A 26144-nucleotide genomic window follows, 5' to 3' on the forward strand; every position below is an offset into this window, starting at 1 on the left:
GTCTTTAGATTTGGCAAGCAGTGTCAGGATTCTTTAAAAGAAGTTGCTTGGGATTTTTTAAATGTAAGAAAAAAGTTCTGTTTCTCATTTATATCTGCTTGTTAACTAAAAGTGATCGTTGATTATCTGCTTGATTTTATTTTTATGTAATCTCTACACCAAGTGTGGGGCTGGAACTCACAACCCTGAGATCAAGAGTTGCACACTGCATGGACTGAACCAACCAGGTGCCCCTAAAAGTAGTGCCTTCTGAAAAATCTATATTTAACTTTTATTTTGAAATAATTTTAGATATACGGGAGATTGCAAAGAAATGTACAGGAATATCCCGTGCATCCCTCCCACCAGCCCCATGAAAAATCCATTTTGACTATTTTTCCTGTGAAAAGAGGAAATAAATTTAAGGGTTGAGCTAAAAACGGGCTGCTTCAGTGTATCCCGAAGGCATAGTGGAGATCAGAGTATTAGACCCCCACCCTTCCTACAGCTTCCTTGTTTCATTTGCCGAAAAATGGACAGCTACCGGCAGAGGGCGCGATAGGGATGCTGACGCTCTAGCCACTCATCTCCTTCCTTGTAATGCTTCCTCCTCCTCCTCCCATCTCAAAGTTCAAAGTGACTGGGATTAGGGTAGGGATGAGGTGAGGCTTGAAAGTGGATTGTGTGGTTGAGCAAAACTTTTGAAGTTCTGCCTTATACTTCGCCAATACTCTAGCCCTAAACTTTCTAGGAGAGACCTTTCTCCTCCCTCTTTTTGAATGAAGGACTTCTAGTCCACATGAAAGTGCGGGGGAGGGTGCGGGGGGCAGGTAATCAATATAAAATCACATACAAGAAAAAAGTCACTTAAGAGTGTTTTGGGAGATGAGGAAGAAAGATACCGAAAAGTCACTTATTTCAAATTAAGCACATAGAGTTATGTTAAAGAAGCATGGAACTATTTGAAATTGTACCTATATTTTTTCTGGTTGAGGAGGGAGATGAAAGAAAAGAAGGTAAATCCCAAATTCTGAGGGAAAAAAGAAAGGCAAAGAGGGAATGAAGAAAGGCAGAGACTTATTACACTCAGCTTAGAGGTAGAGTCTCTAGGAGGAATTTGAGGTTTAGGTCAGCTATCGTCCCTCTGGACAGTAAGCTTCAGAGCATCATCTCTTATCACTGCCCTTAGAAACGTTAATCGATTAGCCATTCATCCTAGCTTCTCAGAATGCTGTAAGTATCCTGGCATCACCCAGTGGTATAGCCACAAGTACACAAGAGCAGATCCTAACCTCAGTTGCCTCGGTGGCAGACGGCAGTTCTGCCCTGTTGTGACCTTCCAAGTTCGGAGATGCCCCAGTCTGCCAGATAGAGAAGCTAAAGTACACAGGGAAACAGACCAATGTAATGTATAACAGCAAACTGTTTACCAGTTTCCTTGTGACAGCCCTTTTTCTTCACGCAGATACAGTAAGTACTGTGGGCCTCTCACCAGCTGGCTACAACCTTTCATACCTTGCCAGCCCTCACCACCTTCCTTCCCCCTCAATAACCAGTACAATGTACTGGCTTCTCCACTATCACTAAGGGAATCAACTGCAGGGCATAACCAGGTTTTCTCAATTCTTTGCCTTCCTTTTGGCTACACTTGACTCCCTGTGCCTCAGGGCCATGTTTATTTGTTGAATGGTTACCTACTTTAACATTGCTGTCATTACCACCCTAACCCTCTACCATTCCCAAGTGGACCTCACCTGGGAAGTTGTTAGAAATGCAGAATCAGAGGCTCAGCTTCAGACCTTCTGAATCAGAATCTGCACATTAGCACAATCTCCTGGGGATTCTCATATGCACATTAAAATTCGAGAAGCCCTGCTGGCCTCCCTGGCTCTCACCCTTTTCTATTGCAGATCGCCACTTCACCTGCCAGAAACCATACTTCCATCATCTTGAGACCCAGGGCTCCTTCATAATCTTTGTATTCATTTTTTTTTTTTATTTAGTATACTCCAAGAATAGTTCTTCCACCCTCCTTTCCACTCTTCCTCTCTTCATTCCTGTTTTTTTTTTTCCTCCTATTCCTATCCTTTCTTTCCCTGCCTTAACTTTACAGAGATCAGATGACCTTGCTGTGCTAATGTTTTGTTTTGTTTGTTTTTTTTTTTCCTTCTATGCTTCAGTATATTTCTGGTGTTCTACCACTCTCTATTTTCAGATCTCAGATGATAATATCTTCCCTGTTTCTAAGGCAGTTCTTCTACCTGTGCCTTTTGTGCATTTTCCTATGCCTCTCTTCTGGGATCTTGCTGTCTCCCTGGTCTTCTGTCTCCCAGAATCATGTACATTGTTTCCGCTAAGCCTTTCCTTTTTGCATCCAAATGTGCAGAGATCTTCTTTTAAGAAAATCACAAGATACACACACATTCATATTCACTTGATCCTACTCCTTGCTGGTTTGCATTCAATTTTTCCTCGTTCACAATCGATTTTTCCAACAAATGGTATAGAACAATGGCTTGTAGTTGGGACAGTCTTGCCTTCCCCTGCCTCTGGAGACATTTGGCAATGTCTGGAAGTATGGTTGCTGCAACCGTGGGAGATGCTACTGGCATCTAGAAGTGGGTGGAGACCAAGGATGCGACTAAACATGCTACAGTACACAAGACAGCCCCACACAACAAAGAATTATGTGGCTATGGTGACCAACCATCTTGGTTTGTCTTTGGCTTTCTCAGTTATCACATTGAAAATCCTATGTCCCAGGAAACCCCTGAGTTTTGGTCATCCTGGGATGGTTGGTCACCCTATTATCATGCCACCAATGTCAAAAATGCTGAAGTTAAGAAACCCTGCTTTAGAAGGAGGATCCATTAACTTTACTTTTTTCTCACCAACTCCCTTCCCTTCAACTTGACATTTAGTTTTGGTATTCTTTTCTATGGAAACAACTCTTAATGAAAGTCACCAGTGGTCCCCTTCTCATCACGAAATTCAATGGCCGTTTTGTCTCCTCCCTCAACCTTTTGATCTCATTCAAACATTTTGACACTGTTGCTTTACTATTCACTTTGGAGCATTTTATTCTACTTTTGGTTCTCTCCCTTCTACTCCCATTATGGGGCCTTCTCTCTTTTGTGGGTCCCTATTTCTATTATCTCTCTCTTTTTTATGGGATTAGTGGCTTTTATTTATTTATTTATTTATTTATTTAGAGAGCACGCACATATGAGCAGGGTAGAGGGCCTGAGGGGGAGAGAGAATCTTAAGCAGGCTCCATGCTCAGTGTGGAGCCTCATGTGGAGCTCCATCCCTTGACCCTGGGATCATGACCTGAGCTGAAATCAAGAGTGGGACACTCAACTGACTGAGCCACCCAGGTGCCCCTATTGTCTCTTAACTGTAGACAGTCCTGTAGTTAAGTGTTCCTTGGCTCTCTTCCTTACTCTCCCACTGAAGAATTTACTCCACTCCATAGTTTCAGATCTCATCTGTATTAGTTGATTCCCAAATCTCTTTCCTGAGTCCTAGTCTTTCATGTCCAAGTAACTGAGGGATTCCCTTGGATGTTCAGCACAATCTAAAACTCTAATGTGAGTAATAGCAAGTTAAGGACATTTATTTACTACGTTAGCAAGGAGGAAGGACAATATGGTCTAGCTTCCATTTCCAGTCGGTCTTCCACTTGGGTCTGATATAACCCTTCAGCTCTATCCAACCAGGATAATTCTGTTCATGCTTTTATATACCTTGTGCTTTCCTCCTTCCATGGTTTTGTTCCGTGGCTTTATGCTTGTGAAAAACATTTCTGCACTTTCTTTCCTTCCTAATCATTCCAATCAGGAAAATGTGGAATGATGAAAATACTGGATTAGGAGTCAGAAGACCTATTTCTGTCACTCTACTTGCTGTCTGACCTTGGGACAATTTCTTGAGCTTTCAGAAGGTTTTCTATATATGTTTTAAATTTTATTTATTTAAAAAAGTTTTTAAATTTTAAAAATTTTTAATTTTTAATTTTTTTTAATTTTTAATTTTTAAATTTAATTTTTAAATTCTTTAAACTTAATTTTGAGAGAGAGACAGAGACAGAAACAGAGCATGAGTTGGAGAGGGGCAGAGAGAGAGGGGGACACAGAATCCAAAGCAGGCTCCAGGCTTCAAGCTGTCAGCACAGAGCCCTATGCGGGGCATGAACCCATGAACCACGAGATCGTGACCTGAGCCAAAGTCAGATGCTCAACCGACTGAGCCACCCAGGCACCCCGAAGGTTTTCTGTATTATAAAGAAGAATCCCATCCCCGCCTGCCTCAGATAGCTAATGTGGAAAAAAAAAATGCTTTGAAAGATGAGAATTACCATATAAGCATTGTCCAACCTGTACTCTGATAGCACTTTGTGCCTTTAATCTGGGGACTTACTATCTCTTACATGTAAAGCAGTGACAAAGTCTACAAACTTCTTAAAAAGTAGGGACCCTAATGTAAAACTTTTCTTCTATGCTCTCTATCATTGTACATATCATGTTAACAGATTCTGAGGAAAAAATGATGAAAAAAATAGCAATTCCATGTACTATTCAGTTTTTATTCTTGATTCACTAATTTCAAATATTAAAAAAAATTTTTTTAATGTTTTATTTATTTCTGAGAGAGATAGAGTATGAGTGGGGGAGGGGCAGAGAGAGAGGGAGACACAGAATCTGAAGTAGGCTCCAGGCTCCGAGCTGTCAGCACAAGAGGCCAATATGGGGCTTGAGCCCACGAGCTGTGAGATCATGACCTGAGCCGAAGTCAGATGCTCAGCTGACTGAGTGACCTGCAGACGCCCCCCTAAACATTTTTTACTACAAATTTATCACCTTTCCTTTTTTTTTTTTAAACCTCCAATTTAGGTGATGTCTTTCCAGTGCAAATGAATCCAATAGCTCAATCTCAGTTTATACCTTTGGCTGAAGTTCTTTGCTGTGCTATATCTGATATGAATGTTGCTCAGATTGTGGTGACACAGGAATCACTATTGGAGCATTTGATGAAACATTACCCAGGTAGGACAGCAAGTTTTCTCTATTAGTTCATTGTATGTGTTTGCTTTCTATTTATAAGTCATTTTTTTTAAAGAGGTTTTTCAGCAACTTAAAAAAATTTTTTTTAATGTGTATTTATTTACTTATTTATTTGAGAGAGAGCACGAGCTGGGGAGGGGCAGAGAGAGGGAGACAGAGAATCCCAAGCAGGCTCTGTGCTGTCGGTGCAAAACCCGACATGGGACTCAAACCCATGAACCATAAGATCAAGACCTGAGCTGAAGTCAGACACTCAACCAACTGAGCCTCCCAGGCGCCCCTATTTAGAAATCATCTTAAACATGTGAATAAACTGGGCGATATCTACTTTTTTTTTTTTTTTTTTCTATTGTAGACCCTTGTATTAGAGCCCTGCTAGGAAAAGGCCTGCATCAACAAATTTAATAAGGGTATTTCTTTTACTTTCCAAAGGAACTTTTTCAAAAATTATGCTTATGGGTTTTTAAAAAAAATTTTTTTTAATGTTTATTTATTTTTGAGACAGAGAGAGACAGAGCATGAATGGGGGAGGATCAGAAAGAGAGGCAGACACAGAATCTGAAGCAGGCTCCAGGCTCTGAGCTGTCAGCACAGAGCCCGACGTGGGGCTCGAACTCACGGACCGCGAGATCATGACCTGAGCCGAAGTCGGATGCTTAACTGACTGAGCCACCCAGGCGCCCCTCAAAAATTATGCTTATGACAACAAATCAGATTGTAGAAAGGAGTGCAGAGCAAAACAAGGGAAAGTTCATCTTCTCCCCCCCTCCCAGCCAGTCACATCCTTCCATTGCCACCTCCCAAAGGCAACAGCTTCTAGTCTCTTTTCCTGTGTATACTTTCATAAATTGTATTTGAGCATATGTGTTCTATTTTTATAACATAGATTGGATCATTTTTTTAAATGTTTATTTATTTTTGAAGGACAGAGAGACAGAGCATGAGCCAGGGAGGGGCAGAGAGAGGGGGAGACACAGAATCTGAAGCAGGCTCCAGGCCCCGAGCTGTCAGCACAGAGCCTGACGCAGGGCTCCAACTCACAAGCCGTGAGATCATGACCTGAGCCGAAGTCGGGCGCCTAACTGAGCCACCTAGCAACCCCAAATTAGATCTTTACATTCTCTCTGCCCCTTGCCTACGTTAAAAACATATTTTAGAAATCTTTCTGTATTATTATATATCGATCTATCTCATTCTTACGCAGCTGCCATGATATCCCAGTGCATGAATGTAGGAGAGTATTTTTTGATTAATTAATATTATTATCTTTAAAATAATTTTAAGGATTTTATTTTTAAGTAATCTGCACCCAACATGCAGTCAGGCACCCCTGCAGAAGAGTATTTAAAAAAATTTCCCATTGTAAAATATGCTCATTGTAGAAAATCGAGAACATCTAGAGAAGTAACCACTTATGGTACCACCACTCAAGGAAATCAATGTTAATATATGATGTATTTTCTTCCAGTGTTATTCAAAAATGTTTTCACAACATAAATACAGTTTTGAACGCTGCTATTTGGAAAAGGGAAAATTTTAAAGTTTATTTTGAGAGAGGCAGAGACAATATGAACAGGAGAGGAGCAGAAAGAGAGGGAGAGAGAGAATCCCAAGCAGGCCTGGCACTGCCAGCTCTGGAGCCTGATGCGGGGCTCGAACCCACAAACTGTGAGATAATGACCTGAGCTGAAACCGAGAGATGGACACAACTGACTGGGCCACCCAGGCACCCCAGGAATTTCTTTTAATTTAATTTAATTTAATTTAATTTAATTTAATTTAATTTAATGTTTAATTTAATGTTTAATGTTTATTTATTTATTTAAAAAAATTTTTTTAACGTTTATTTATTTTTGAGACAGAGAGAGACAGAGCATGAACAGAGGAGGGGCAGAGAGAGAGGGAGACACAGAATCTGAAGCACGTTCCAGGCTCTGAACTGTGAGATCATGACCTGAGCCGATGTCAGATGAGTAACTGACTGAGCCACCCAGGTGCCCTCCCTCACCCCCGGAGATTTCTTTTAAAAAGATTTGTTACCTTCCTAGTTTGAAAAACTATCATAATATTGATGTTAGATAGTTTGCCCTCCCCCTGACACAAGCTGGTTTTCATTTTGTCTTTAGATTATTAAGATTTAAGCTAGGAGACTGTGATTATTTTCAAAAACTCTTCAAGAATGCTTTCTTGAAGTGAACATTTAAATTTCTGACGGGTGGAGCACCTGGGTGGCTCAGTCATTTGAGGGCCAGACTTTGACTCAGGTCACCATCTCACGGTTCATGAGTTCGAGGCCCACATCGGGCTCTCTGCTGTCAGTGCAGAGCTGGCTTCGGATCCTCTGTCTTGCTCTGCCCGTCCCCCACTTATGCTCTCTCAAAAATACATTAAAAAAAATAAAATAAATTTATGATGGGGTTATATAGCTTAGTGTTTGTATTTGAGTGGACTCATTTTTTTTCTCTACTTAAACATTAACTAAGCCCTATGTCTTTGTGTGGGCCAAAATATATTCCCATTTTTCAATTAAGTTATGATTATTATTAATGCCTCTTTGGCATTTTAATCACATATATTAATTGTGTTACAGTCAGCTCTGGGTTCATCAGGCAAATGTGTGGTCATTTCTGACTTACTGACTTCAGGCATTGAAATGTTTTTCATTCAAAATCTATCAGTGTAATAAAATGCTTGTTTGTTTCAGGCATCGCAGTTCCACCTCAAGATATTCTCTATACCACTCTGGGAACTCTGATTAAAGAAAGGAAAATTTATCACACTGGAGAAGGATACTTCATAGTCACTCCTCAGACTTACTTCATTACGAATATAACGCCCCATGAAAATAAGAGAGACCTATCGGATGAAAGCTGCCAGATGCCAACTTGCGTTACTTATCTGGTGAGCGTGGAGAGCTGTGCAGAGTTGGCCCAAGAAAAGGCTGCCCCCATTTCTCACTGTCAGTCTTGCCGGTGTTTCCCTGATCTGTGCACTCAGGATGTACAGGAAACACCGGCTGCTGCAGAAGTGACTAGAAAAAGCCAGAAAGGTCTGCGGGAATCCAAATCTTTGGGACAGAATCAAGCAGTTTCCCTGTCTGAGGGGAATCACGTCTGTGAAAGCACCAAACCTTTACCATACACGAAAGACAGAGAAAAAGGCAGGAAGTTTGGCTTTAGCCTCTTTTGGCGTAGTATATCCAGAAAGGAGAAGTCCAGAATAGAGCACAGTAGTTTCTCTGCCCAGTTTCCACCAGAAGAATGGCCTGTTCGAGATGAAGATAACTTGGACAATATCCCTCGAGACATTGAACATGAGATTATCAAACGAATTAATCCCATTCTGACTGTTGACAATTTAATCAAACATACCGTCCTAATGCAAAAATACGAAGAACAGAAAAAATACAATAGCCAGGGCACTTCCACTGATCTGCTGACAGTCAGGCATAAATATCCTTCAAAAGAGGGAGTTAAGAAAAGACGGGGCCGGTCTGCAAGGCCTCGAAGGCGGGGCCATTCTCATAGGGATAGACACAAAGCCAGGAGTCAGGGAAGTGAGCCTCCTCCAGGAAGCCTTAGACTGGAGAAACATCCCAAGTCCCCTGCTGCACAGCCCACCTCCAGAATTCAAAGCCCAAATGAAGCACTAGTTCAGAAACCACTTGATGAGAATCCATCAATGCTAGGTTCCCATTTGCTTTACAAGAAGCGAATTAGTAATCCTTTCCAGGGTTTGTCTTACCGAGGGAACCCAACAACCAAAGGGCACGACATCCAGACCAGTGATCTGAAACCAGGTCAGATTGGACCAAAGGGAAAGCCTTTCCAAAGGTCAAGGTCTTTGGATTCCTCAAGAATCTTTGAGAGTAAAGGCAAACAGCCACGTGTTGAACAGTATGAAGATAAACTGACAGCAGAATCCATTTCTATGAATAACTCTACCGTCAAGCCTATCAGTGATGACTTTAGAGATCCCCTCTTAAATCACTCTCAAGGTAGTGTTTTGCAAAATGGTAGTAAATGTTTTTCCTTTAGGGAAAGCCTGAGGAGACACGATGTGTATGGTGGAAAAAATGAGGTAATCCCTGAAGTCTTGAGGAAAAGTTATTCTCACTTTGACACATTAGGGGACGCAAAAGAAACACAGTATGTGCTGCCATCACAAGGTTCCTCCTCTCTAGGCCATGCTTCCTCTGCGTGTAGACTAGTTGATAAAACAATACACCAGTTCCAAAATCTTGGTATTTTGGATTACCCAGTTAGTATGAACTGTTTGAGACAACCTGAGAGACAAGAGGGAGACTCAGAAGAAACACAAGTAAGAAAGGCATTTGTCCAGGAAACAAAGACTGTGAGTCCAGAAAACGAAGGGCTTTCTGAGAATAACCAGGCCTTGTATCAGAAGGAAGTGGAAGATGATGATGGAGCCTGTAGTTCATTATATCTAGATGAGGAGGACTTTTCTGAGAATGATGACTTATGTCAAATGCTGCCTGGCCGCATTCAGTATTCCTTTACAGGGGGAAGCAAGTGGAATCATTTAGGAAAACAAAAGGGGACTGAAAGATTTCTGACTGAGTACAACCGCAGAATACACAGGTCTGAGCCTCAGGTGCTTAAAGGAAATGAGTGTTACAAACCCACTGGGTTGTTCACTAACCCAGGTGAAAGCCAAACACCTAAACTCTCTGCTGAAAGCTGTGGCCTCAATTCAGGGACTCGGTCCAGTTTTAACTATGAAGACGGACCCAGTGTTGCTACATGTGTGCAAGCCTCAGCAGATACTGATGGAAGTGTATTTGATTACTATAGCACAAGGAAAGCCACTTCTGAGACTGAAACCCTACAAGACTTGGTTGGTGACATAGGAAAGAAACCAGCTAGCTGGAGTCAGGGTGCTCAGAATCAGGAAGTGAGAAAACAGTTCATGCAAAAGTTAGAACTTTTCAGCCCTTCACATAGGCCAGTGTTGGCTCAGGATGTCCAACATGAACACAGTCATCTGGAAGGAACAGAAAATCACAGCATGGCGGGAGACAGTGGAATAGATTCTCCACGGTAAGTGTATGTAAAAGTGTTTGATTAGCCACTATTCCTCAGGAATTATTACACTCAAGGGAGTACTGAATGACCCAGTAGGAGACTCCCCTGAATACACTTTTTATAGTGATAGAATTCTGCCAGCCTTTACTGAATGAATTGTATAAAGTTAAAATGAAATCTCTTACATAATAGGATAGAGTTCATTTTGAATGTGAACCAAAATTTGTTCCACTACTACTAAATCTTGAATTATTTCTAAATATAGGAAGGAACTGCTATAAATGAAGCACTTCCTGAACTGAGGGCTAGAAGTTTTCACTTATATTTCTGGTTCTACGCAGTTCAGAAAGAGATGCAGCTATTTTCCACCAATCTTTTCCATGTTTGTTTAAATTTTTTTTTTTACATTTATTTCTTTTTGAGAGACAGAGAAAGACAGAACATAAGTGGGAGAGGGGCAGAGAGAGGAGGAGGCACAAAATCCGAAGCAGGCTCCAGGCTCCAAGCTGTCAGCACAGAGCCCAACGCGGGGCTCAAACTCACAAACCGTGAGATCATGACGTAAGCCAAAGTCGGAGGCTTAACCGACTGGGCCACCAGGGCGCCCCTCCATGTTTATTTGTTTAAATTAAACATTGTACGTGTTATGAAAGTAATATGCACATAATAGAACATTTGAGAAGTACTGAAAAGCATTTTAAAAAACACCTATAATCACCCTACCGTTTAGATGTGTTTAAAAAATCCTTTTATATTTGGTATATTTATAACACTTCAGTCTGAACATATTGATCTATGTATTTTGTCTAAATGTTTTCCCTATACTGTCATTACTGTTTTGCATAGTGCTTTTTTCAGGGTACAGTGTGAACATTCCCCTGAGGTTATTTAATAGTTTTCAAAAAGGTCGTCTTAAAATTTGGCATATATCTTTACCAGTTTTTTATTATACAAAATTATTATATACTTCCTTTTGAAAAAGTAATACAGAAATGCAAAAGGTGAAACTGACAGTCTGCATTCCCCAACCTTTTCCATTGCCTTTCCGTTGAGGTGACCTAAACATTGTTGACAGTGTGGTTTATATTCTTTCGGACTTTTTTCTGTGCATTTAGAAATATAATTATTTTTTTTTTAAAAAGAAGAAATATAATTATTTTTTAACAACAGATCATACAGAGCTGTGACTTTCTTTTTTCACTTAACGTATCATGCATATCCTGCAATCAATACATACGGATCCAACTCATTCGTTTTAATGGCTGCTTAGTATTCTGTTATGTGGACTCTAGTATTTATATAACTATTATTTTCCCTCCTTTGACATTTAGATTCCCATTTTTTTGCCGTAATAAATCAATCTTCAGTGGATTGTTTTCACATATAAATGCTTACAGACATTTCTGACTCTACCTTAGGCTAAATTCCTGGAGGTCTGCAGTTTAAAAATATATCTTTACTTCTTATTGGGAAACAGATCTTTTCTGCTTGAAAGAATTGTTTAATTCATATCAAGTCTTTTTTTTTTCTGGTTTTGTTTTGTTTTTGTTTTCTGAGAGAGAGAGCACAAGCAGGGGAGGGGCAGAAAGAGAGGAAGAGACAGAGAATCCCAAGCAGGTTCCGCACTGCCAGCACAACCCCAACAGGGGGGCTCGAACCCACGAACTGTGAGATCACAACCCAAGTCAAAACCAAGAGTTAGAGGCTTAACCGACTGAGCCATCCAGGTGCTCTTCATATCAAGTCTTGAAAGTATCAACACATATTGTCTCCAAAGTAAACAATGGTAGTGTAAACCAACAAGCTATGGGTCCCCTTTCACTTTGGCAAAAGCAGAAACAGAGGGCTGACCAGAACCCCATAAAACAAGGACCCTTGCCTATAGTCCTTGGGCATTTACTTTCAAATGTCCCCTCTCTGTAAAGAGAGCTTTTCTACTATTCTTCCTTTCTAATCTTATATTCTAATAAACCTTTGCCTGCTGCTAAAAAAAAAAAAAAAAAAGCAGAAACAAAAACAAAATCAAACCCACAACAGGTAAGGGCAATTGCTCCTTGACTTGCATGTCAAGGACATGCAAGAATTTAAATTTGTCAAGGATATGTGTGAGAATTTAAATTTGTGAAATCTTGAGAAATTTGATTTCTTTTTAAAAAAAATTTTTTTTAATGTTTATTTATTTTTGAGAGTGAGAGAGACAGAGCATGAGTGGGGGAAGAGCAGAGAGAGAGAGAGAGACACAGAATCCAAGGCAGGCTCCAGGCTCTGAGCTGTCAGTACAGAGCCTGACGCGGGGCTCGAACTCACAGACGGGGCTCGAACTCACAGACTGTGAGATCATGACCTGCGCTGAAGTCGGACGCTTAACTGACCGAGCCACCCAGGCACCCCGAGAAATTTGATTTCTTAAAAAATTGCGTATAATATGGTTCTCTTAAAAGACTTATAAGTATAATCAAGAAAAGGAAGAGAAGATAGCATTTGAACATCAACTCTGTGCCATAATTGTTACGAATGAGAGGGACAGAGAAGACCCACAAGATGTTGCTACCCATAGGAAATTTGCACTTTAGTTGAGTAGACCAACAAAACATAAGTAGCCGAATTGAACTCAAGAACAAAGTGGAGGGTACCTGGCTGGCTCAGGGGAAACCCACACTGGGGGTAGAGTTTACTTTAAAAAAAAAAAAAATGAAGTGGAAACTCTCTGTAATTGCTGAAGAGATGTGGAATTAAAAGTAATGAAATGTTTGGGGGGACACTTATTGGAGGATACATTTTTGAGGCATCTCTTTTTTTTTTTTAAAGTACGGTGATATTAGTTTTTTTTTTTAAGTTTATTTATTTATTTTGAGAGACAGAGAGCGGGAGCAGGACAGGGGCAGAGACAGAGGGAGAGAGGAGAAAAAGAATCCCAAGTAGACTCTGCACTGTCAGCACAGAGCCTGATGTGGAGCTCCGTCTCAGGAACCATGAGATCATGACCTGAGCCAAAACCAAGAGTCCTACACTTAACCAACTGAGCCACCTAGGAGCCCCAAGGCATATCTTACTGTAATGAGCAAGTGATGGAGAGGATGCAAGGTGAGAAAAGGGGAATGTCAAAAGCAAAATGCCCAAATAGTAATGTGACTTGGCTGAAGCAAGGCAGATGTGTTAGATAAGGGACTAACCTAGCCTACAGCTCCTTAGAAAGGAATCTTGTCAATATGAAAAATGTTATGGTCAGCTTTTCTCTTTCATATGACGTCTCAAAAAAGAAATTACTCAAGGTATGGGTTACTTCACTTGTAGAGAAGAGTTTTTTAGGGAACTTGTTATTTCTTTTTCTTTCTTTTTTGTTAAATTTGTGTGTTTATTTAAGTAATCTCTACACCCAGTGTGGGGCTTGAACTCACAAGCCCAAGATCAAGAGTGACACGCTCTTCTGACTGAGCCAGCCAGCCACCAAGGAACTTACTGTTTCTGACTAGAATATACTTGATATTGGATCTGAGAAGATGTTCAAAAAATATGAACTTCTTGGAAAGCAGCTGCCAAATAATTGAGGTGCTATTGTGAAGCCTTTAAAATATAAGGAGCACTTTAGGGGCACCTGGGTGGCTCAGTCAGTTAAGCATCTGACTTTGGCTCAGGTCACGATCCCACAGTTGGTGGGTTCAAGCCCGGCGTTGGGGTCTGTGCTGACAGCTCAGAGCCTGGAACGTGCTTCAGATTCTGTGTCTCCCTCTCTCTCTGCCCTACCCTGCTCATGCTCTTTCTCTCTCTCTCTCTCAAAAATAAATAAACATTAAAAAATAAAATATAAGGAGCACTTTAGATTTTAAAGGTTAACTTCTAAGCGCGCTTTAGTGTTAGAAAATGTTATATTGCTTCAAAGTAACAGATGAAGGTATGATGCCTTGATTAGAAGCCTAGGCCCCTTTGGAAGGTAATAATTCTGTTATTTTTAATATCTTTAGGACACAGAGTCTGGCATCTAATAATTCAGTCATTTTGGATGGACTAAAAAGAAGACAGAATTTTCTGCAGAACATTGAAGGCACAAAGAGCGGTCAAACACTCACATCCAATTCCTTACTACAACTAACTCCAGTCATAAATGTTTAATTCTTATTTTTCTTTTGGAAACTCTTTGGTAAAAAGGTACAGCGTTAATATAGAATATTTTAATCAACCGAATATGTAAGAATTCTTTAAAGCCAAGTATGAGATTCTGTTAATCTCATTACATATTTTGTTCTAGTTGCTGTTTTTTCCCCTTTTTTTTTTGACATTTTAAAGCTTTTTTAAAAGATTATTTTACTATGAGCTTATTGGGAATATACAGATTATTTTGCAATTAAACCATAAAATACATGGTCCTTTTCCAATTAAATGTGATTAACTCAAATTTTCAGACATTCATTAATTTCCCAATTACATAGGATGTTAATTTACTATACTCAGTAGTGAATTTCTCTACCTACACTAATCCACTCTTATGTTAAGTGCATTTCACCAGATTTCAACACAAAACTCCCGAAAATAGTGTATTAAGGTTGCATAGATACTTTGTTTGCAACTAAAGTCTTTTATCATTATCAAAGTTTATATAGATGTATTGGGTACTTTACAACAAGAATTTTTTCTCTCTAGTCATTGCTGCCAAAGATCTTTTCTGCAACCACCTTGAACGTGAACAGATGGCCCCACATCATACTGACTGGCAATGTCCAAATACGTGTGGCAGCAACTGGGTCTACTGTTTTTCTGGTTCCTCCTCACATTCAAGGCACTCTCTGTAGCATGGCAGTGAGAAATCAGGATGTTCTCAGAGGGTAGAGATAGAAAGGAAGCAGAATCGTTGCAGAATGGCTCGTGAGTACAAGGAGGTTCTGAATTAGAGATTTAGAGAAAAGATGGAAGATGGATGATAGTTCATTTACATCTGGTCTATTTCCGCTAAGACTTAGACAGCTTTGCCAGAATTTTTTCTGGCTGGCCTTTTCAGGCAGGTAGTGGAATGGTCCGTTCTCTCAGGTTTGGGGAATATGGAGCAGTCAGGACTGGTTTCAGCATATTGGATAGATGCTAATGCTGATTTATGGTTCAGGGGATGTTTCTTCTGAGAGGTTTCTAAGGGTTGTCAAGGCCTTAGATCTCAAGCATGACTGAATGATTGGAGGGTGCCTCTTTCCAACTCTCACCAGTGAAGACAAGATAACAGTGAAGGCAAGATGAAGCTTGGCACCATAGAGAGCTGTCTCCAGGCTCTGGGGGAGTACAGAGAAGGAGAGGTCACATATGCCCATGTACAAAAGTAGTGGTTGGCCCACTCAGTTCTGACTATTGGCTTGTAGTGGCTCTGAGCAACCTATTATGGCATTTCCAAGAAGATCAGCTGTGGTCACAAGGACATTTGAAACCCTGGGCAAAGCACCAAGAAGGGTAATTTGTATAGAAAGGCCTTGTGTGGGAGGCATTTTTTTAGGGGGTGTGACAGCTTGGAATCATCGTCAGTGAATGAAAGTTAGAATAAAGATTTCAGCTCAGATAAAGAACTTCCCACTAGTCAAAACTACCCATAGATGAAATAGACATTTTATAAATGAAAGCATTTCCCATTATTTAGGGTATTCAAGCAGAGACTTAGTGATCCTTTGATTGGTATATACTTAGCATAACAGGATAGCTGAACTAGATGATTTTTTAAATTAAAATTTTTTAGTGTTTATTTTTGTAAGAGAGAGAGACTGAGCATGAGCAGGGGAGAGGCAGAGAGAGAGGAAGACACAGAATCTGAAGCAGGCTCCAGGCTCTGAACTGTCAGCACAGAGCCTGATGTGGGGCTTGAACTCACGAACCATGAGATCATGACCTGAGTCGAAGTTGGACGCTTAACCGACTGAGCCACCCAGACATCCCCAAAATTCCTCTTGACTGTAAGGTTTTGTTCTTATAAGATTCAGTGAGGGTTATAGGTCAAATATGCCTCAAGGGGGGGGGGGGAAGATTAAGTGAGGATCCTACAAAACACTGAACTCCTGCAAGATTCCAGAGTTCTTCCACTTCTCCATTTCTGTACTATCCTTGTTACTCCTTGGAAAAGGGAGCAGCAACAACTCATTCTATCTTTGATTTTGGACCTGGACAAGTTTCTTAACAGAATGAGGAATCCAAAGTCTTTTGTGGCTCTAGTCACATGTAGGGACCAATGAAATCCGTCTAATTTTGCCACTGGATGCATTATGACACTCTCTAGATGTATTAAATGAAACCTATTGTGAGACCAATAAAACTTTTCTTCTAAAAGTTGTGTTTCTTCTAAAACACAACATATGACAACAGATATTAAAGATGGGTATGCGTGTTGTTTGGGAGGTTATTCTCTAAATAGGTGGCTTGCATTTCCCCCCCCCAATATTGTGTGTGATGACATTAGTTCTTGATTTTTCCTCCGCATGATGGTTCCCTTGAGGTAGAATGATGACCTGAGTTTAGGATTCAGACAAATTTGTTGTTGTTGTCATTGTTGTTGTTTTAATGTTTATTTTTGAGAGAGAGAGACAGAGCATGAACAGGGGAGGGAAAGAGAGAGAGGGAGACACAGAGTCTGAAGCAGGCTCCAGGCTCTGGGCTGTCAGCACAGAGCCCGATGAGGGGCTCAAACTCATGGACCATGAGATCATGCATAACCTGACTCAAAGTCAGATGCTTAACCGACTGAGCCACCCAGGTGCCCCTGTTTTGTCTTTTTTTTTTTCCCCCTTTTAATGTTTGAGAAAGAGAGAAACAGAGACAGAGACAGAGTGCACGTTGGGAGGGGGGAGGGAAGGGAACACAGAATCTGAAGCAGGCTCCAGGGTCCGAGCTGTCAGCACAAAGCACAGAACCCATTGTGGGACTCAAAACTCAGGAACTATGAGATCATGACCTGAGCCAAAGTCTGATGCCCACCCAACTGAGCCATGCAGGCACCCCAGATTCAGACAGATTTGAATCCCAGTTACAATCCTTGGGAGCTGTGTGATGGAGAGAGATTCCAAACTTCTCTGATTCAGTTTTCTCATCTGTAAGATATCTACCTTTCAGAACTGTTGTAAGATCCAAGGCTCATCTATTCAAAGTGCCCAATGCAGGAGGCACCTGATATTGTTATAAATATACATATGCATATTTTTATATATTTATATATTCACAAAACTGGTCTGAATACATGGCCTTCTATATAGGTCTCCTGTTTTTGCTAAGTTGTCCTGAATTCCTCCATTTAGAGATTCAATCCTTTAAGATTTTTTTTTGTAATAAAGTATTTTTTATTCTTTTTTAAAAAAATGTTTATTTTGAGAGAGAGGGAGGGAGAGGCAGAGAGGAGAGAGAGAATCTCAAGCAGGCTCTATGATGCTGTCAGCAAAGAGCCCGACATGGGGCTCAATCCTATGAACTGAGACCTAATGACCTAAGCCGTTAAATCAAGAGTCAGACACTTAACCGACTGAGCCATGCAGATGCCCCTAAATTAAGATTATAAGAAATTTCATCCCAATCCAAATCTGGATTTGCCTGGGGAGTTATGTCTTGGCTAATAGGAAATATTATGCCTGATGCTATAGGAATAAAATATGCAAATCATGGGGTTAATTTAGACATTTCATACAAGATCATCCTCTCTCATGTGGGATCTCAGACCCCTAGGAATCCTCAGAGAGTAGCTGGGTTCTGCAAGCTATTTTCAATATTTCAAAGATTCTAATAGAAATTGTATATTTCCTTTGCTTAACTCCTTACTAATTAAAACCTCAAGTTTCTTTGGCAGTGGCTGAAATTACACCAGCTCCGTAATAGAACACCATCACATGCTGGTGTGACATTGCTAAGCTGCATTTGTATCTTATTTATAGATTAGAATGATCATGAGTCTATTACTAAATGCAATTTAGCAGACAGAGGTTTCAAAATGTCAGATATGTCAGGAAAAAAAAATGGAGAGAACAAGAACAGTAGTAGTGTTGAAAACTGGGAACGACTACATTTTGAGAATCCCTCCTACAGCTGAGAAGGCTTTGGGGGAATGCGGGAGAAAGGCTACTGCCAAAATGGAGTGGGGGAGACACGGGAGTCATGAAACAAGAATGGGGGGGTGGGTATCAAAAACTCATGACTACTTTGCTGGCCTCTACAGATCTGTCTTCCTTTTAAACCTTAGATGCAAGCAGCTTCCATTTTTTGGGTAACAGTGCCCTCTCTGGGTAGCTGATGTCACTACTCTTCCACCATTTGATTCAAAGCATTTACGAAGTAATTGGCTAAAAAACCAGTAAGACCTCTCTCTAAAAGTTAAAAAGCCCCCCCCCTCCCCCCAGGTGTGCGTGGCTGGTTCAGTTGGTGGAGCATGGGACTCTTTTAATCTTTTAATCTTGGGGTTGTGAGTTCAAGCCCCACATTAGGTGCAGAGATTACTTAAAAATAAAACCTTAAAAAAAATTCCACCTTTGAATTAGGAGCTACATACATTAAGTGTACATGTGCTAAATGTACAAAAGCTGTGTCTTCCTCGAGGCTGTTAAAACCTTGACCTAAAGGTAGAAATGTAAGCAGCTCTGTATATCATCTTCTCTACAGTACTGTTTCATCAGCTGATCCTTCCAATTTCCCTGCACTACCAGCAGGGAAGTCATATTTGTCCCCACATTACTAACAAAAAGACCAGATTTTATTTATTAAAAAAAATTTTTTTTAACATTTACTTATTTTTGAGAGACAGAGAGAGACAGAGTATGAGCAGGGGAGGGGCAGAGAGAGAGGGAGACACAGAATTCGAAGCAGGCTCCGGGCTCCGAGCTGTCAGCACAGAGCCTGACGCGGGGCCCGAACCCACACACTGCGAGATCATGACCTGAGCCGAAGTCGGACACTTAACCAACTGAGCCACCCAGGCGCCCCTCAAAAGACCAGATTTTAGAGTTGAGTTGGCCAAGGTCATGTGGCTAGCAATGGAGGAAACATGTCCTGTTCCCTCTTTCATTTTCTCCTTACTTCTTTATACTCTAAACATTCATTCTATGCAACAGTGTCTCTTCATCAATTTGTAACTGCTCCTTAAACTGTTTCCATGTCCTAACATTTAAGCATGGTAGTTCAGTTCCTTTTGTCACATAAAACTGAAATGCAGATGCAAAATGACTTATTCTTTTTAACTTTCTATTTTTTAACTATGGAGCAAAAAAACCAAAAAGCAAAAAAAAAAAAAACCCTAGCCCTGTAGGCTTGAGAATGACCAGAGAGAGGCAAGTGTAAATCCTCTATCTTCCAAGATCAGACAAGATTGGGCATGTTCAGGGTAGTATGGTCGTAGACCTCTTATTTTCATATCTTAAGGTCATAGAGTTTAAGGAGCTGAAGCCAAAGGCAAGATAAATCTTTATAGAATCGAGAAACAGATGAGGTATTCTCTTAAATTTTAAGAAATTATATCAGTGATTTTGGTAAGATATTTTGGAAAATAAACATGTTCTAATATTATATTTCGAATTACTTGTACATTTAAATTATGCTACTCCTTCATGTCCTCTCCAATAGATTTTACTATCAGATACAAATCTCTTGAGAGTTATAGCGGGAACAAATATGAAAGAAAAAACAGAATTCTCCATCCCTTCATTACCATTCCCAAGTTTTCTAGTTGAGGTCCCTGGAGAACATATAGTTACCCAAATTTGGTAGCACCTAATTTTTTTCCAGCTAAGCCACAGCTTGGCGAAGTTACTTATGACTTGGTTTAAGACACCAGACAGAGATTTGATTCAAGGAGTTTGGGGCTTAGAAAGGCAAGGGTTGTAGAATGTCCTAAATCACAGAAGGTCGTTCTGAAAAACACTAATATGCTTGTTAGTCTCTGGCATAGGGAGAGTTGAACAGTCTAGTCCTTTTTATTTACATACCTGCTATAAGACCTCTGATAGGAAAATGAATGCCAAAAATAGAATCTAGAGGAGCTAAAACCTTTACTTCATCTATATTTGGTCTTTAACCACAACATACTAACATCTGTCCCTATTATTTTCCCAATTTTACATGTGTGAAGTTGCCACATCCACTCCATGTTCCTATGCACCTCATGCTCTGTTGTAGGGCTACAAAGACCTTACAATGGTAGAATTGGGGTGGGTGTACGAGAATGGTAGAAAAGGATTTACATCTAGAGATGCACAGCGATTCTCATACTCTAGAGAGATGCATTTTTTCCACTATCTTTTGCTGACACTCTTTGTTCACAGTATGGAACCCATAAGGTGACTTTTAGATACACAGTCCTTTGACTTCAGGCCAATCCACAATAGGGCAGAAGGCCTGCAGCAATCATTTGTGGTTTCAGCTATTCTGGACCAATAGTTTGGGGCAACTCCATGATGTATATAGCAATATGTAATGTCTGATGCCGAGGTAACAAGGCTGGTGTCTTAGAAATTGTCAAGTGGTTGTGAAGTGCCCCTGCACCTACAATCTCAGTTTGGGTTCTCATTCTCCACTCAAGGGTAGCTGAGGTGAAGAGATCATGAAGAGATAAAGAAATGGCTTTGAAAAAGAACGCTAACCAGCCAGCACCAGTGGCGGAAGAAAAGAAGTATGCTAAGGAATCCACCTTTTGTATTGTCGAAAGGTCTCGAGTTTTGTATGAGGTTGTAATTTAGGGGCGGTTAATCTCCAATAAAATAAAATCCTTTTATTCACTGCAACTACGTCATCTGTCGAAGACATTTAGGCTTGTTTTTCTCTCTACGTTTCTCCCGAGTTTTCCTAGTTATTATTTCATGGGAGCATCTTCCCCCAAACGCTTTGCGAAACAAAGTCTTTATGATGGTGTGGCAAGAGAGCACTGATCTCAGATTCAGATGCGTTCTCTCTAGTCCTGACTATGCCACGAGCTGGTTTTGTGTCTTAAAACATGTAAATCCCTTTCTCGGGGTTTAGTTTCCCTTCAGTCACTGGGGAGTGTGGAAAGAACCTAAAATGAACCAAGGACCTATTTCCTGACTAAAACTTAAGACTTGAGAAACGACTGTCCAGCCCTGACCCTCACTTTAAGCCCCCCTAGCCCACTCCAGACCCCACCAACCCCTTCCCAACAGCGCCGGACCGCCGGCTTCGCGCAAAGCCGTTAGACGTTAACGCCTCACCCCGAAATGGGCGGGCTGAGGCCTGCAGCTTCCGGCGGCGAATGGCGAGGAGGCGCGTGGCGCTCCCCACCGGCCCTGCTCGGGCCTGCCCACGCGCCATCCCGCAGCGGGCGGGCCCCTCTCCGCCGCAGTTCAGGGCCTTCTCAGCCCCAGCAGTGCTCCCTGGAAAGCCCCAAAGCGACTCCGCAGGGCCGAGGAAGACTGTTCGGAGTGGGGGAGGGGGAGAGAAGGAGAGGAAAGAAAACCCGCATCATTTTATGCTAATCAGTTTGCTCATCCTTTATGGAGACTGGCCAGGGTTTTACCCTAGCAGCCAATCACTTTAGAACAAGGGTGGGCCGGTCGAGATCGCTCACACTCATTGGATGGAAGGTTGCAACGCAAAGGATGAGTTTAAACCGAGAGTATCCGGGATTATTTTTCCCCGCCGCGCGGTGCGTGTCCCGGAAGTGACGTAGGCCCTGGCCGGGCGGCCGCCCTGCCCCCGCTTCCTTTCACGCTGCCGCTGCCCGTAGGTGGTTGTGGCCACCGAGCCCAGGAGGAGGCGGCGGCGGCGAATGATGCCTGGGAAACTCCTCTGGGGGGACATTATGGAGCTGGAGGCACCCTTGGAGGAGACGGAGAGCCAAAGGAAGGAGAGGCAAAAGGTGCGCTGGATGGGCCGCGCCTCCTTTTGGGCTGCGCCGGCTTGGGCGGGGAGGGGAGCTGTCTCTGATCTGATGGCCTGTCAGAACCTGGCCGGAGCATCCCAGGGCCTCCCCTCGCGCAGCCGTCGTCCCTCCTGAATGGTCATTCCGGAACCATTCCCGTCTCCACACCCCGAACCTGGAGAAGGGCTGCACTAGGCTTTGGCCGGGCCTCCAGTGCTCCCTCAGCCCTTCCCGTCGGCGACTACGAGATGGGCAGACTCAAGTTCCCATCGCCGTGGAATCTGTTCTTTCTTTCCTCTCCTTGCTTAAGCAGCGAGGCCTGTTACTTGGTTCTTGTTGGCCGCGTTAGAAGATGGTTAAGAAAATGGTTGCCTTGAATATGTGTTACTTCTCCGTCAGCCCGACCTGTGAGCGAGAATCTTGGGGAAAGCGATCTTAGGTTTACAAACCTCGAGAGCCAGTCTTTAGAGGCTTAAGGAAAAGTGTCACAGCCGACATTCCCAGGATTTGGCTGTGATGGAGATCGTGTGGGTTGTTTTACTAGTAGGCTTTACTGTTAGTATTTTCATTTAGACCCCAGGTGTTTAATGAGCTTAATTTGTGCCACACTGTTTGCTGGGCACCACAGGATTTAAATAAGTCCCTGCCCTCAAGGACCCCGTAGAGGAGTTGTTGAGAGAATTCCCACCCTAAACCTCAAAAAAAAAAAAAAAAAAAAAAAAAGAGAGAGACCCAGAGAAAAGAAAACAGAGCTAAGGTGGGTGAGGAAGCTGTATTTGAAGGCTGACATTTGAAAAAAAAAAAAAATGAAAATACTCTGTATAGCCCCAGAGAGCAGAACCCACCTTACCTTATCACCAAGGTAAACTTTGCCATTCCAGCCAAGCGGTTATTTTTTTTAGTCATGGTGAAATACATACGACATAAAATTTGCCATTTTAACTATCTTAGAGTGTACAGTTTTGTAGCATTAAGTACATTCACATTGTTCTGCAGCCATCACCACCATGCATCTCCAGAACTTTTCCATCCTCTAAACTGAAACTCTGTTCTCATTAAACACCAACTCCCCGTTGCCCACTCCCCTCGGTCCCTAACAATCTCCATTTTACTTTCTGTCTCTGTGAATTTGACTTCTCTAGATCCCTTATGTAAGTGGAGTCACCAAGCAGTTATTTTAATTTTGGCTCCTCCTGAAATACCTCTCCTTTTGCATTCAAATCCTGTCTCTCTGTCAAGGTTTAGTTTATATGTGTTTTCTAAACACTCCAGTGTACACATCCAGTAATCTCATTCCCCTTTGAAGTCTTGTTCCAGTGCTATCTTTATCATTCGATTGGTATCTATTCTGTGCTGCTTTGTAAAGTTAGCTCACTTTTCTTGTGTGTTCTTCTCAAATGTTTCCAGAGATTCTTGGCGTAAGTGGCCATATATTTGTCCATCCTTACATATTAGTACATTGTTGTAAATTGATGGCTTTCACATTGTACATTCTCCAGAAATACTTGTTGATTTTTCTTTAACTGTGAGGGATAACTAAAGATTTGGAAACAGATCAGAGTACCAGCTAACAAAAACAGAGCATTTGGGTAGTGATCTGGCATTGAGTTGAAGACAGTTTTGGATTTGGATTTGTAGAACTATGAAGCTGGGCCGTATGTTCTCAAAACTGGAGTGCAGGGGAGGAAGGAATCATGGAAATGTTGAAACCATGAAAATGGTATGAAAGCGTACACAGAGAACTTAGACTTAAGGAGCATCTACAGAAGGAGGTGGGAGAGGAATCATTAGGGTAGAGGTAAGAGGATAAGGAGGGAATCTGGAGTGTCATGGAAGCCAAGGAAGTGAAGAGTGTCAAGCACTATGGATCTAATGTGGAACAGTGTATTTCATCACCTTGCGATATCTCTGGGCTTGGACTTAGAGGCCTCTCTTTACCTTGCTTCATTTCCCTCAAGTACATGGCCCCAAAGCATTTCTAACCCCAAGGCTGGCTCTGTGAATAACCTTGTTTTTCTTTGGAACTTACTGATTTGGGGAGATGTGGGTTAGTTCAGTTAATGAAAGATCAAATGTATAACATGTAACTGTATAATTTATGTTAATGTAAAGCTCTACTGTTTACAAAGCATTTTCACATGTTATTCCGTTTTCACAACATCTCCATTTTATGGATGAGAAAATTGTATGTGAAAGTACTTTGTAAAATTTATGTAAATCATGGTCAAAATTTTGGTGGCAGTAGTGTTTGTTATCACTAATAACTATTACCTAATTTATTTTGAACATTTGAGCAGGTAATTCTGAAGTGCTAAATTGCCAAATAATTTTTGCTGTTTGCAAATATTAAAACACGGGTCACCAGTTTGGCATTTTAGAAGTAAAGTTGCAGAGTAGTCTTTTTTTCTTTTTTTAAAGTTGTATTAACAAAAAAACTTTTTTTTTTTTTTAATTTTTTTTTTTTTTTCCAACGTTTATTTATTTTTGGGACAGAGAGAGACAGAGCATGAACGGGGGAGGGGCAGAGAGAGAGGGAGACACAGAATCGGAAACAGGCTCCAGGCTCTGAGCCATCATCAGCCCAGAGCCCGACGCGGGGCTCGAACTCCCGGACCGCGAGATCGTGACCTGGCTGAAGTCGGACGCCTAACCGACTGCGCCACTCAGGCGCCCCCAAAAAAACTTTTTTAAAAGCTTCCAGGGTTACTAATATACTTGTCTTTCCATGGGAATATAACGATTGGAGCTTTACATGAATTATTTAGGTTTTTTTTTTGTTTTGTTTATTCGTTAACCTATTAATTATCAGAGTTCAGAGAGGAAGCATGATGTGAAAAGAGCATGGGCTTTCAAATCAGACAGAGCTTGATTTCTAGAACTTCCACTTGAAGGAAATCCTGCATGTGAGTCTTTGGCAAGTTATTTACCTCTAAGAACTTCCGTTTCCTCATCTGTACTATGGCAAACGTAATACAGGTTCGCTATCCCTTATCCAAAATCCTTGGGGCTAGATTTGTTTTGGAATTCAGAATTTTGGGGGCTTTTAAAAGGGTAACACCCCAGTAGGGCTTGGGGCCCCCAACCTATGATCAAACACCTTAATATTAAATATGAATATGCATACTAAGTGGAATAAGTAAAGGTTAAAAATAGCCTCACATCAGTTTGAGTCAAATTTTTCCATCAATGAGTTCAGGTTAGGTAAGTTTTTGTCTCCAAATAAGTTACCAAAAAACTTTCGGTTTTCAGAGCTTTATGGATATCGGAATTTCGGATAAGGGATTATGGACCTGTACTTCCCTTATAGGGTTGTTATGAAGATTTAAACAAGATAAGCCGAAAGCATTACACAGTGCTGGGTAGGTACTCAATAATATTAACTTTTTTTTTTCTCTTGGAGATATTAGAAGTTTTTGTTTTTGGATTTGGATATGTTTTTTAATTTACAGATCTCGGGTTCTCATCTTTTTCTGAAAGGAGGTATTTTGATTTCCCTTAAATCATGTAATGGGATTAGAGAGGGGCTAGAGGCCAAGTCTTGAGAATGCAAGAGATGGGATGAGAAAGAAAGCAATAGGTGAGGCTTAGGCTCGGCATTAGCAACCAGTTGATTTTTACCAGGTAACTTTTCAAGGTGGTTGGGGGTCACTCTCTAACTTCTCTAGAGTCTTAGGAGACCTTGTGACCCTCTTGTCACTGCTTCTTTGTTTTTCCACAGAGTGATAGAAGGAAATCAAGGCACCATTATGACTCAGACGAGAAATCAGAAACAAGAGAAAATGGTGTGGCAGATAACTTGGATGCTCCCAAGCCCAAAAAAGCTAAAATGAAAGAGAAGCTAAATGGAGACACTGAAGAAGGATGTAATAATAGACTTTCAGATGAATTTTCTAAATCTCATAAGTCAAGAAGAAAAGATCTGTCAAATGGAGATATTGATGAATATGAAAAAAAATCAAAGCGAGTGTCATCCTTAGATAGTTCTACTCATAAATCAAGTGATAATAAACTAGAGGAGGTATGGATACTTTTTGTTTTGCATTTGCCTTTATCCTTGAAATACAGGTTAATTTGATTTTTTAGACTAATTAGAATTGATTCCATGATGTTTCCTGCTTAGTGTCCAATACCCTCAATTGGACGGGGAATCTGTACAACTGAAACTGGAAACTTTTTTCCTTTGTCCCTTGTTTCTGTCATTGTATTTTGTTTTTCTTGGGGTGGAGGTTGGGGGAATGGTCAAATGTA

The 26144-nt window shown here is 41.1% G+C and overlaps 2 protein-coding genes across 7 annotated transcripts in view; both read left to right on the plus strand.

Moving 5' to 3' along the window:
• STOX1 (storkhead box 1) overlaps window positions 1–14341 on the plus strand; it is a 50832-nt gene extending 36491 nt beyond the window's left edge. Inside the window, exons 2-4 of one of the 3 annotated variants that reach the window (XM_047826190.1) lie at window positions 4872–5024; window positions 7747–10102; window positions 14050–14341. In XM_047826190.1, coding sequence (XP_047682146.1) covers window positions 4872–5024; window positions 7747–10102; window positions 14050–14197 — 2657 coding nt within the window. In that variant the 3' untranslated portion in view covers window positions 14198–14341. The remainder of the gene's footprint in view (window positions 1–4871; window positions 5025–7746; window positions 10103–14049) is intronic. The other 2 variants (XM_047826191.1, XM_047826192.1) reach the window with 2 other exon arrangements.
• A 7358-nt stretch (window positions 14342–21699) lies between these two features.
• The window catches only part of DDX50 (DExD-box helicase 50), a 40112-nt gene continuing 35667 nt past the window's right edge, over window positions 21700–26144 (plus strand). Inside the window, exons 1-3 of one of the 4 annotated variants that reach the window (XM_047824465.1) lie at window positions 21763–21893; window positions 25146–25255; window positions 25615–25914. In XM_047824465.1, coding sequence (XP_047680421.1) covers window positions 25723–25914 — 192 coding nt within the window. In that variant the 5' untranslated portion in view covers window positions 21763–21893; window positions 25146–25255; window positions 25615–25722. Of the gene's footprint in view, window positions 21894–25145; window positions 25256–25614; window positions 25915–26144 lie in introns of all 4 variants that reach the window. The other 3 variants (XM_047824466.1, XM_047824467.1, XM_047824464.1) reach the window with 3 other exon arrangements.

Source organism: Prionailurus viverrinus, chromosome D2 (assembly GCF_022837055.1).
Source record: "Prionailurus viverrinus isolate Anna chromosome D2, UM_Priviv_1.0, whole genome shotgun sequence".
NCBI classification, from domain to species: domain Eukaryota; kingdom Metazoa; phylum Chordata; class Mammalia; order Carnivora; family Felidae; genus Prionailurus; species Prionailurus viverrinus.